Raw genomic sequence first — 13425 nt, 5'->3', positions numbered from 1 at the left:
TCCTTCCTTCCTTCCTTCCTTCCTTCCTTCCTTCCTTCTTTCCTTCCTTCCTTCCTTCATCTCTTTCCTCCCTCCCTTCCTTTTTATTTTATTTATTTTTTCTTCCTTTCTTTTTTGTTTTCTCTCTCTCTCTCTCTCTCTCTCTCTCTCTCTCTCTCTCTCTCTCTCTTTGGTATCAGAGATCTTAGGACCTTGTGCCTACCAGGCAAGCTTTTAGGTGCTAAGCTATCTCCCCAGCCCATGTTACACCCCCCCTTTTTTTTCCTGAGAACCAGGGCCCACCAGGAAAGAAGTCCAGGGTGAACATGTGGAGAATGAGAGTCTCTGTGGAGGCAGCCATTCTTGCTGCGGTCATCCTACTGGGCTGGCTGACAGGCCCGTTGGTGGCTGACGGCAGAATGAGCTCAGCTAAGACTGGCGGTGGCATAGTCTAGGTAAACCTGGCTCAAGTTCCTGAGCTATACAGTTGTAATCTAAGTAAATGCTCATTTCAAGCCACTAAGTGTTGGAATTGTTAACTATGCAGGAAAAGCTGATGGAGATGTTCCTAACTGTGTAAGTATGACTCAAGAGTTTATTTTGGTCACATAATTTTTCATAAGGCTTGTCAAATTACCTTGATGACTGCCACACCGCCACTTCACTTTGCGCTGCATGGGCATGGCCTCAGTCTACAGTTGTCAGAATATAGACACCCTGGGAAGGTTTGACTTTGGATCTCTGATCTGCAGAATATGAAGTTGACTAATGTGCTTGTAACATGACACAAAATCTATTTTTTTGGAAAAAAATATAAAGATGTAGACAGAATGTAACCATTGATAACCAGCACAAACATCTAACAAGTAGCCAAATAGTACAAGTCCACTTAGCTTTTATTTTCTAATACTATGGCTCATAGTGTTAAACGAATAAATGAACAAACAAACTAGTGAACAAGAACCTACACAACAATAAGCACAAACCTACTTATCAGATTCCACATTTGTACAAATAGTCAAATAAATCCTATAGACTCATCTGACTTTTCCTTCAAATCTAATTATGTTGATGTGCTAATACAAGGATCAACCCCAGGCTCACATATTCTTCCAGTTGTCTCTGTGTAACTGCCTAATTCTAATGATGCTATATGAGCAGAGATTAACAAAAGGGATCTTCAATTTATCTTGATTTTCAAATATGCCAGGGTATCCTTTTCTTTTTTCCCAGCAGGCTCTCTCTTCTGTCAAGTTCCACCAGCTGGGCATTTGGGAAGTGACCAATTCCAGGGCTAATGTGTTTCAACTGTTATCTGACACTGGTGCTTCATAGATGTAGCAATGAAGAAGAGCCTTAATTCAATGTATTTTTTAAAGTGAGCCTTTTAGTTACTTAGAGCAGAATTTCTCCAATTAGCTTTCTTTCTGTCTTATCTGGCTGTTCAGGAGCATTCTGGATTTGGAAGGCAGTCAAAGGCAGTATAAGAGCAATTGAAAGAAAGCCAGGCTAAACTCGGGACAAATGGCCTATCAGACAGTCTGGGAACTGTATTTTATTGAGAATGAAGCCAGTGAAGATGACAGAGTGAGATGTGACAGGGGCCCCTAGGTGGCCAGAGTATACCATCAGGCAGTCATGGGTAAAGAGCCAGAAAAGAGGAAAGGTGTAGGTGGGCATGGGGGAAGAAAGAACCAATACTTTTTAATGGCCACTAATTCTATCCAATAGAAGAATTTATGACAACATGAATGTTTCTAACCCTTGTTAGGAATAAGAGTGCTAAAAGACATTCTTTAATATGTTACTCCCAGGTTGGAAACTAACTATTTAAATCCTTACCTTTTTAAAATGACTCATCAATGTTTATTAGCCACTGAAAAGAAGAGCTGCTTAGTAAAAGGAGAGGGTTTAGTGGCCTTGACATGGAAAACAATTAGAGAAAAGTTTCAGCATAGAAAATCATTTCTGTCTGGCTTTTATTTCTGAGATAGAAGCAGAGGTGAGACATAATAAGTGCATCATTCCTTTTTGGCTGGAAGTAGATCTACCAGTATTATGGCACGTTCCCCTGGGCGCCGGCTCCTGTGTGCCTTTGGCATTATTTTATATCAGGGAATGAGGAGATCCATCCGGACACTATTAAATAAATCCTGTGGTCACCAGGAAAGTGTAAGGTTGGATTACCTTGGGTGGCAATCGTGGGGTGGAAGATGACAATGAAAGATGGGGCAATATGAAGAGACACCAAGAACAAGCAGCTACACCCTGAGACACCCAAGATCTTCTGCCCCCTCTTCCCCTTGACTTCTTTTTCCTTTGGAGTCTGTCCACATAGCCTTGCCCCTTGAGTCTAGGAAATTTATTTGTTTATTTAAGTTTGGTTTTTTGTATTTTAGGGAAAGGTCTACAGGGTGTTCAGGGTCTCACTATTAGATCGGACTCACAGTGATCTGCCTGTTTACAGCCTCCCAAGAGCTGGGATTATAGGCGCGCACCACCATGCACAGTCTCAATTGCAGTCTCATTGTGCCCCAGGGGTGGGGCCGGCATGGGAGGCCTGGGAATAGAACCCCCAGGCCCTGTGCCTGCTTGCAGGTGCTTTAATCTGCTGAACTACTTGGCTGGCCCTAAGGAACTTCATCAAAAGTTCTGATTCAAGAATTTACTTCTCACGAACTTTGAATTGGAGTTTTTTTCTAGTACAGGCATAATTTTTTGTTTCTTTTTTATTAGTATATATTTGTTACAGAACTATACATGCTATGATTTTTAAATGCTACCAAACCATTATTTGAAATTTTACTTATTTAAATTAATATTAATAATAAAGTCATATGTTTGATTGACTTTAGAGGTTAAATGTTAGATTTTGCAAAGACTAATTTAAGGGAATATTGACTTGGGGAAAACTTATTTTTTTGTCTTTGTTTATATCTTGTGTGATCTCAATATTATATATAAATATTGAATTTTCTGTGAGGGCCCCATCTTGCACTCTTCTGAGCATAGGAGTGTAAGTCCAAAAACACAGTCATTCTTCATGATATCATTCCTACTGGCCTGTTGATCAGCATAACATAAATTCAATTCTAGTAATTATGTAAGAGATTTGTTACTTGCTCTAGAGTTTGTACAGCAACATGCAGAAAGCAATGGTCTAGAACAAATTAGAAATAGTGTTTCTGTTGTTGCTGTGTTGTGTTTTGTTCTCTTTTCTTCTTTGCTGTGACCCTGATGTTCTGGAATACTTTGTGCCTATGGCCACGGTGAACAAGGCCCTTTAAACCACAGAATCAGAACAAGACCAGCTTTTGAGGAGTGATATGGAGATTGGTGTGCTATCTTTGAAATATATACTATTACTGGGGAAAATAAGAAGACTTCTAAGTCAGGATCACCAATAAAACATGCTAATATAATTGATTTATGCATAGAAAAAAAGAACATGATGTTAATGATGCTTAGCAACAGGATTTCTAGTTGGCATATCCTTATATCTAAATTAATATATACACATATATTGATCCTATTTATGAAAAAAACCCTCCTTGCTGACCCTGAGATCATAATTTCGTACCTGCTCCCTCCATCTTAGGCAGAACTCCAGTCCCCTAGTTATGTTACTTGCTCTCCTTCTAAAGGACTGAAATCTTAGACTGGTACCAACTGCTATGACTTTTATATCTTGTCCAGTAAGCGCGTCTACTTCTAGACACTGCGTACCTGGTGATTCGTTCTGTCTACTGTATTGGCCGTGGAAGGGTGATCTCTAGTGTTCTGGCGAATTCGAGTGGAGTTTTGTTGATCCATGGTCGAGGAGGTTGGGATGCAGAATTCTCTGAAGCATCGTTTGAAGTTTTCATCCAGAAACGCATAGAGGACTGGGTTGAGGCAGCTGTTTGTGTAACCTAGAGCAATGCAGAAGTGCCATGAAACTGTCTGGAAAGTAGTTTCTGGGATGGTGATCAAGGCTTTAACAATGACGTATATGTGAATGGGAGTCCAGCAGACAATGAACACAGCCACAACCACCAGCACCATCCGGGTGATCCTCCGCAGGTTCCTGTCCTTTTCCTTGGAGCCTGAGAGCATGCGCACGCTCTTGAGGCGTAAGATCATCAGTCCGTAACACACTGTGATTATGAGGACAGGCATGATGAAGGCAAAGATGAAGACACAGATCTTCAGTAAGTTCTCCCAGTACCAGGTTGGGTGAGAAAATGTTAGAGTGCAATCTATGGAACCTAGAAGAAAATAATTGAAAAAAATAATAGCAAGAGCTTGTTATTATATTAGGTACTAAATGGTGCCATTTTGTTAGTTTAGAGGCTTGGCCATGTGTAGGTTAAACTTATTAGTACTTGAATCAGTGAGAAGTTTTTTCTTAAATTATAGAAGAAATTCAACTCTATTGATTTTCAGAGAAATTTACTTTAAAATATTTTCCCTTAAATTTTTCATTCTGCTGTTTACTTTGACCACATAAAGCCCTTTTCACTGAACAATTGTGGATTTACCACCAAAAACTAGACACTGTGAAATTTGTGTTAATAAAATATATAACCACTGTCCAAAATCTCTAGGAGTTTCCAGCTAATGGATGTCTTTACTTTTGTATAGATAGTTCATATTCTGCTACTGGGTCTAAGAAGACAAATTTGTCATGTAGTAGCCATTTGACATTTAAAAATAAGCTTAAATTTAATGTTCTTTGGTATATTTGCTGCTGAAGTGATCACAACTTAATATTATTTTGGTTTAAACTCAATCACTTTTAGTAGAGTTATGTATATATTTAAACATTTCGATGAATTACATAAATGGAAATCAGAAAAATGCATTATATTTCCTTTAAAATGTTTAGGAGATTTCATCTTAGAGGGACACTTTCTGTTTCAATATTTCTAGAGGCATTTTTTTTTTGAAGAGCTAATTAATCCGGTGAAGATGAAGACTATTCTATAAATTCTACATGGCTCACAACATCAGCAATATACCAAGTTGTAAGCCATTCATTTCTCAAGCCTGCAACATCACTTACCATGCCTGTATTTTGTGGTTGCCATGAACATCACAGGCAGACCAATAGCAGAAGACAAGATCCAGTTGCAAACATTGACGATTTTGGCATTTCGAGGAGTACGGAAGTCCAGGGCCTTGACGGGGTGGCAGACTGCAATGTAACGATCTACACTCATGGTGCAGAGGGTGAATATGCTGGTGAACATGTTGTAGTAATCTATGGAGATCACAATCTTGCAAAGGATGGTTCCAAATGGCCATGTTCCCATTAGGTAATTTACACTCTGAAAAGGCAGGGTACTGGTAGCTAAGGCATCTGCCAGAGCAAGATTGAAAATGTAGATATTGGTGGCAGTCTTCATTTTGGTGTATCTGTGGATAAAGGAAGAGCACTGTGACTCAGTAAAGGCACTGACCTGAAATAAGATTTCAATAAGAAAGTTCTGTAAATAAATGGGAGAAATGAGATTAGGCATAGAATTTCAATTGTTATCCAGACTTAATGCAATCATGATTAAAATACCATTAGTATACCTCACAGATCTAGAGAAAACATTCCTAAAATTCATCCAGAACCAGAAGAGACCTAAAATCACAAAAGCAATCCTTGGTCACAAAGGAAAGGCAGGAAGCAGCACAATCCCTGACTTAAATTTATACTACAAAGCTACTGTGATTAAAATTGGCATAGTACTGGCAAAAATACCAGGCCTGAGGATCAATGGAACAGGTGTAAGATGAGACATAATTACATACATAGTCAACTACCTTATCTTTGACAAAAGGGCCAAATACATTCATTGGAGGAAAGATGGCCTCTTTAATAAATAGTGCTGGAAAAACTGGCTTTCTGCATGCTGAAGACTAAAACTAGACACATGTATATCATCATGCACTAAACGAAAATCACAATGGATCAAAGATTTAAATATTTAAACAGAAACACTAAATTTTCTGGAGGAGAAAGTAGGTAGAAATCTTGAAGACATAGGGGTAGGCAGAGTTCAAAAATAAAGTCCTAGCATGGCTATTTTTAACCATGTGCATATTGGTTAAATATATGTCTCTATCAGTTTTCTTATATGTAAAATTCTTACTAAGGATTTTCTTTTTGTTTTAAGTGTCCCATGTGACAGGTATAATCAACACCAAGACCTTCCCATCAAGTGGTAGAAGAAGGACACGACTAATAATTCTAAGTACAGAAGAGAATATTCTAAGGACCCCATGTAGACATAGTCGTAATTATTTAACACTATGATAATGCAAGATTATATATGTGCATATGCATGTATACACCTAAGCACATACAAATGCACAGACCATGATGGGAACCTAGATGACGCATGTAATGCGTCATAATGGAGCTAGCACATCATTTTGTCTATAACTATCTCAATGCTACCGTAGCAGGTTTGACCAGTCACAAACACAATCATATATCCCACAAAATGCATATTTACTGTCTTGTCCTTTGCAGAAAAACAAATGCTCACCCCATCAAATTAATTAATTAATTAATTATCATCCACCTGGAAAACTTTCTTCATACAACTTTTTAATCTTTTCTTCTTGCCCCTCCTTTCCTCAAACTTCACCTCAGTCTTTCCTAGGCAATAACTGCTCTCTATGACTGTAGATTAGCTTGCATTTTCCAAAAATTTATGCAAGAAATAAATCTTTTCATATTTGCCATTTTTTGTCTAGCATTTTTCACTTACAGTAATTATTTTTATGTTTCTGTGTGTTGTTATATACAATGGAGTACCAAGAAGTACTGCATTGTATGGTGCACCATAATTTCTTTCCCTATTCATCTGTCAAGACAAGTGAGCTGCATACAGTTTTGGCTATCACACATTAACTATTATAAAATATTTACATAAACATATGCTTTTCTTCCTCCTGTGTATCTAGAAATGCATCTTAAAGCCTGAAGAAAGTATGGCTGCCAAGTTAAAAACATTATTAGCTAAATTTATAATAAGAAATTCTATCTCATGGTGGAATGTATTTTGAAAATATGGAGCATTGCTCTTTTATCTTTACATTAAACATCAATTTACTCTAATTTGCTACTGGCATCTTAGCACTCTGGGGAACTACTCACTTCATATTTTTCAATCTGGTACTTTGGAAAGGGCTTTATTTCATGTTCAGGCCATAAAGCTTCTCACTGCTTGGGGCCAGAGGAAATAGTAAGGATAATATTATTTTTTAATTGAGGAATTCTTGGGAGATGGGTGACTGAATCCTGCCTAGCATCACTTGGCTTCCTCTGGTGATGTGATATTTCCTTCTTGCACACAGTCTATCATAAAGCCATTTTCATCATGTGATTCAGTGAGATTCTTCCATCAGAGCAGGTACCATTCTGTTTAGAATTTAAGCCTCCATGTGGGGAAAAAGGAATCCTTCTCCACTGCTGGTAGGAATGTAGACTGGCACAACCATTATGGAAATCAGTGTGGAGACTCCTCAAAAAACGAGGACTGGAAATCCCATTCAATCCAGCTATCACAGTATTTGGAATTTTCCCAAAAGAACTGAAAATATCATATCATAGTGATATATATGCACCTATGTTTATAGCAGCACAATGTGTGATAGCCAAATCCTGGAAGCAACTAAAATGCCCATCACCTGAGGAATGGATGAAAAAGATGTGGTGTTTTAGACAATGGAGTATTACTCAGCTATAAAGAATGATATACTCATAAGCAAAGACTGGAAACAACCCAACTGTCCACCAACAGAGGAATGGATCAGTAGACTTGAGGTTATCCACACAGAGGCACAGTGCTCTTCAATAAAAGGAAGCGAGCTACTGATCCTCACAGCCACGTGGACAGACCTCAAAACTAGGGTGCTGAGTGGAAGAGCAGGCACACACACTGCACAGTTCCACAGGCGTGGAGCTCCAGAATGTGAGCGCTAACACCGGAGGATGGGGGTTGGGCGGGAAGGCTGTTGGGGACGTGAAGACACTCCTAGAGGGTAACAGCTAGGTGTCAATATTTATGAAATTGTGCAGCTTCTAATATGTACATGCGGTCCATGGTATATCAACTATACCTCAATAAAAACACATTATGTAACTGAAAAAAGAAGGATATACTCAAATCCTTCATATGTAAGTGGATGCCACTTGAATATATACTCATAAGTGAAATAAAGCAGACCTACATGTGTAAATATCACATAGTCTCCCTAGCATAAGAACTCAAAAGAAAAAAAGATTGAAAGGTATAGTACAACTAAGTGGAAAGTGAGAACATAAGGATTAAACAATGAAGAGAGGGCAAGGAGAAAATCTAGGAAACAGAACAGGGGCAAAACCATACATTTCTATACACAAGATGGTTAAGGCAATGATCCTGAGAATCTTCATCAGGTTTTTGAAACTAGCAGTTAATCGGTAGGATTCTCACCCAGACTAACTATATATGCTGATACCTGAGCACGAAGCAACTGCACTGAGTATAGCAACATGTAATACTAGGGACATGCTTGGAATGCCTGTCATTCTGGTATTCTAAATGTGTACTGCTTCACATAGAGATGGCCATGGCTCATACACATGGCTGATACTGAGAAAGGATCTTTCTCAAGTCAAGGCTCAAATCAGCTTCTAACATTGGCACATCAATTACTGCTATACGCTGTCTCAAGTAAATGTTTGTTTTTTAAAAAAGGTAATAAATGAAAACAAGAGACAAGAAAAAAAATGTCATAGGCCTGTCCTGCTGGAATGTTGTATATGGTTAGAGTTATAAATTTCTGTGCAAATATTTGTGTTTATTTCTATTTTTTTTACTATTATTTTTTATTTTTTTAAATTCTTTTTCACATTCTGGGTGGATTTAAAGTTTAGAATATCAACAATTGATGGAAAATACCTGTTCCATGCTTCGTCTAAGGCATTTGATATTCAGACAGATAGTGATGTTAAGCTCAACTGCCTATGCTATAGGGTAATAATATCATTAAGCTTCTCTTCTGGAGGGTTAACAACTTAAGTTTGTAGACCAAAAAGTTAGAGAAAAAGAAGGGCTACAGGGATAGTCAAAATTTTGCTCCTAGCCCTTCAAGATCAGTGAGGACTTAGGACATAAGAGAACCTGTACTGTAGCATCCTCTGACTCAGTGTTGTCTCAAATTTTCTGATCAAGTAGATTACAGGGCCACAGAGAAAAGTGATTGACGGTGTAGAGTGTGCCTAAGGAGAGTCACAGGGAGAGAAAACATTCTCTCAGGCTTTCATAGAAAGAAAATTGGTCAAGCAATGGCCGTGACTCTTCAACATGGCTGATACTGACAAAGGATCTACAAACTGTTGTACAGGGTTTCAGGGTAAATCCTATGTCTTCAAAATTTCCACCTAGTTTCTCAAGTCAAGTCTCAAGTCAACTTCTAACAATTGCCAGTTCTGCTGATAACCCACTACTATTATGGACTATTGGACTATATTGGGTTATTTTGATTAATTCAAGTATCTACAATATTTGAAGTGGCATCAAGTATGAAAAGGTCCTTTAAAGACTCCTCCAAATATGGCTTCTCTAACAGCAATGGAATACCCATCTCTGACAAAACAAAACAAAAAGGGAATATAAATAAAGGACCATTTTGTAGTGAAAAAAAATATATATATACACAAAATAGTATAGATAAACAGCTACTTACTCTTAGTTCAATGAGAAAAAAAGGTTTGTACTAATAGTGTTTAGACAAGACATCCTGTCTGCATCTTTTCCTCCGAATAACAGTATGAAGACAGTATGTTACCACTTCCTCTTGTGTTTTTCCCCTAACCATTATGTAGTGGCCTTCTTTATTTTGTTTGATCATTCTTGGTGAGAAGTTCAGACTGTCTTTGAACAGGATTTCTACCCCTGATTTTTTCTGAGGTTTTGGGGCATGTAGTATTGTTTTGCATCCTTTGACTTTCAGCCTATGAATTTATTTATGAGTTAGGTGTGTTTCTTGTATACAGCATATTGTTGGATTTTGCTTCCTAATGCACTCTGCCAGTCCATTTCTTTTAGTTGGTGAATTGGTCCAATTACATTGATATTTATAATTGAGATGCATTGGTTTTTGATTGACATGTTATTTACCTACTGTTATTTACCCCTTTTCTCCTATGTTTAATTATTTGCCCTATTTAGTGGGTTCTTTCCATTCTTGTTCATGGAGTTCTGGTCATTTTGGTCCCTCTTTAGAATATCTTTTAGTAGTCTGTGTATTGTTGGCTTTGTCATCATGAAATTCTTTATTTGTCCTTTGTCATTGAGGTATTTTACTTCTCCATCAAACTTGAAAGAGAGTTTTGCAGGTATAGCAGTCTGGATTGGAATTTGTTTTCTTGGAGGACTTGAAGTACTTTGCTCCATGCTCTTCTTGCCTTCATGGTTTGTGATGAGAAAACTGCCATTATTCTGATAGGTTTTCCTTCAAATGTGATCTGTTTCTTTTCTCTAGCAGCTTTTAGTATATTGTTCTTATGCTGGATTTTTGGGATCTTGATTATTATATGTCTGAATGTTATTTTTTTAATCTTTTTGTATTTTAGGGAAGGGTCTACAGGGTGTTCAGTGTCTCACTATGAGATCAGACTTATAGTGATCCACCTGTTTACAGTCTCTCAAGAGCTGGGATTATAGGTGTGCACCACCACGCCCAGTCTCAGAATGCCACAGGGGTGGGGCTGGCTCCGCAGGCCTAGGGATAGAACCCCTTGCCTCTGCACCTGCTTGCTGGCACTTTAATTTGCTGAGCTATTTGGATGGCCCCTTGGGTGAGGTTTTTTAATTGGGTTGACACTATTTGGAGTTCTATGTACTTCAGTTATCTGAATGTCAGATTATTTCCAAATTTTTGGGAAGTTTTCTGCTATTACTTCTGCCCATATTCTTTTTATATCATTTGTGTTGACTCTTTCTTTCTCATTGATGCCTACTAGTCTTATGCTGTTCATCTTTGCATCATTTTGCAGATGTTGAATTGTTTTTCCTGTATCCTCATTGCTTTTAAGAGATATTTTCTTACCTTTTCACTAGCTGCAACTGTGTCTTCAGGATCTGAAAATCGATCTTCACTTTCATTCAAACAGATTTGCCAGCTTGTGATTGAAGTTTTAACTTCCTGTATCTCTCCTTCAATCTGCTTCATGCATTCTATTTCTTTCCTATATTGCTCATTCAAGGATTCCATCATTTTTCTATTCTCCTCTATTTTTTATCAGTGTCTTCTTTAGAAACACTTAGGAATTATTTCATTATAGTTATCATTTCTTTTTTTATTTCAGAGATTATTTCAGATCTGATTTCTTGTACACCTTTCTGCAGCTGTTTCTTTACTTCAGACGTTATTAATTTAGGGATTTCTTTTTTCATTTCCAATCTGAGATCTTCTACATATTTCTGCAGCTGTTTCTTTACTTCAGACGTTATTAATTTAGGGATTCCAGGTGTGTGATTTCCAATTTCTTCTATGCCAGTGTCTCCTGCATTTGTTCTGAGTGGGCTCTGGGCCTGAGCATACATTTTGCTCCTTCCTTTTGTCATTTTATTTAGCACTGTCCTCTGGCCTTTGTTGTATAGCTATGCTGCAGTTATAACCTTAGCACCTATTCATATTATTAACCAAGAGAGATTATGTGATTAAGGCAGTTACAGTTTTGTATTTGTGGTACTACAATTAGGAACACTAATAATGGGTAATGATATTTAGCAGTTGACAAACTTTTGTAACTAATCGGTTTGTATTTTAGACCATCAGAGCAAACATTATGTCTGTGTAACTAAGCAGATATTAAATTGGGAATTTGTATTTAAGTTATTTCCCATAAATTCTTTCTGATCACCTCCCCTTGGTGTACATGGGGTTTTCCAGGCATTCTAGTTCACCCTGCTTACTGGTTGCCCCCTCTCTCAATCAAGAGAGAAAGAGAGAGGATGCTCTCATAGATCTGGGTCTAGCAAAGCGTCTCAGCTTAATGGGTCCGGATATACCAATTTTGAATTTGTCCAGATGTGCCTGACTTGCATTTGGCTGCTGTGCTCAGCTTCTTTCTGCTGTAAACTGTGGAAGTGAATCCACTGTGTCTCTCTGGCAAGATGTGCAGCTTCTGGATTATCTGGGTGGGTCTGGCCCCTAGCCTCTCTGCAGGGAGCTCTGCTACAGGGTTCCACACCAGGCCTGTCTGATTGAGGAGGTTCCTGTGAGTGTGTGGAGAGTCCCACACACATGCCAGGCCTGGAATCTAGCTGGACAGGGACTGGATCTTCTAAGAAATGGCCTCAACTATCATTTTCCCGCTGTCTATCTCACTGGAATTTCACAATAGGTAGTTCTTTAAATTTGTTCGAGGTAATTCAATAGCTTTGTTGTTCATGAACCCAAAATAATTACCATCCAGTTCTTTAAAAAGTTATATTCTTAGGATCTTCAATATTTGACTGTTCAGGATGGTTTTATGGGGAGTCACGGTACTATCTTGGGCAAGAGGCATAATGAAAACTATTTTGTTGGTAGCTCACCATTTCTTAGGTTGTTTATATATCTTTTGCTTGTAAATATCCATTTTTGTTGTTGTAAAGTAACAATTCTATCTCTCTTCACACCTGTCTTTGGGTCATTTCTCCAACAGTTGCTTCTTTCCAAAAATTTGTTGATTTTGGTAAACTCATACTAAATGAAGCCACACTAAGTAAAGTACATGGTAGGCCCAAGAGGCTGTGCAGACTCTGTTCTTTTTTTTTTTTTTTATCTTTCATGTGTTTATTTGGTACAGGGTCTCACTATGCAGCTCAGACTTGTGCTGGCAAGGCATGCAGTACTGGGGATTGAACCTGAGTCTTTGCATTTTCCAGGCAGATGCTTAGACCATCAAGCTATCTCTTCAGCCCCCTGTTTGCCTTTTGAGTTGATCATTTGAACTGTGACATTCTATCTCATTTCAAAATGAAACTCACTAAAGGAGTGCAAAACAAGGAAGAGAATATTTTAGAATCCATTTTTTGGTTTTGTACCACATCATGCTCTTCGTTACTCAATTTATTTTTATTAAGAGTTTATAATAGAGACAATGGGAACACTGAGAGGATTATGTCTTCTTCTTGGGCTTGTTGCATCATTTCACATTTTTACCAAATTGAAGGATGAAGGAAGATGTATATTTAATTCAGTCATGATTCAGTAAGGTGCTTAATATTTTGAATTGTCTTTAAAAATAAAAATTAAAAGATGTAAACCTTTTTTCATGTTCAGCACTATAACTGGAAAAGTCCATTTGTATTTGCCATGGTGTATATGTCCACACAGAAATTCATATTTCTAATAGATAAAAAATCCATAAAATATCATATTTTAATTTTCATGATTATTTGGACAAATTAAATGAAAGAAAGGTGATTG

General features: G+C 37.8%; 1 protein-coding gene across 2 annotated transcripts in view; it reads right to left on the bottom strand.

The window, feature by feature from the left end:
• Positions 1 to 13425, bottom strand: part of Oprm1 (opioid receptor mu 1) — an 88072-nt gene that overhangs the window by 16734 nt on the left and 57913 nt on the right. Inside the window, exons 2-4 of one of the 2 annotated variants that reach the window (XM_004628494.3) lie at positions 5024 to 5376; positions 3706 to 4226; positions 617 to 725 (exon numbers count right to left, since the gene is read on the bottom strand). In XM_004628494.3, the coding sequence (XP_004628551.1) occupies positions 681 to 725; positions 3706 to 4226; positions 5024 to 5376 (919 nt within the window). In that variant the 3' untranslated portion in view covers positions 617 to 680. Of the gene's footprint in view, positions 1 to 616; positions 726 to 3705; positions 4227 to 5023; positions 5377 to 13425 lie in introns of those variants that run through there. The other variant, XM_004628495.2, reaches the window with a different exon arrangement.

This window comes from Octodon degus, unplaced genomic scaffold (assembly GCF_000260255.1).
Source record: "Octodon degus isolate 3935 unplaced genomic scaffold, OctDeg1.0 scaffold00024, whole genome shotgun sequence".
Lineage (NCBI taxonomy): Eukaryota > Metazoa > Chordata > Mammalia > Rodentia > Octodontidae > Octodon > Octodon degus.
Note: the sequence above shows the minus strand (reverse complement) of the source record. Positions and strands in the feature narration are given on the sequence as shown.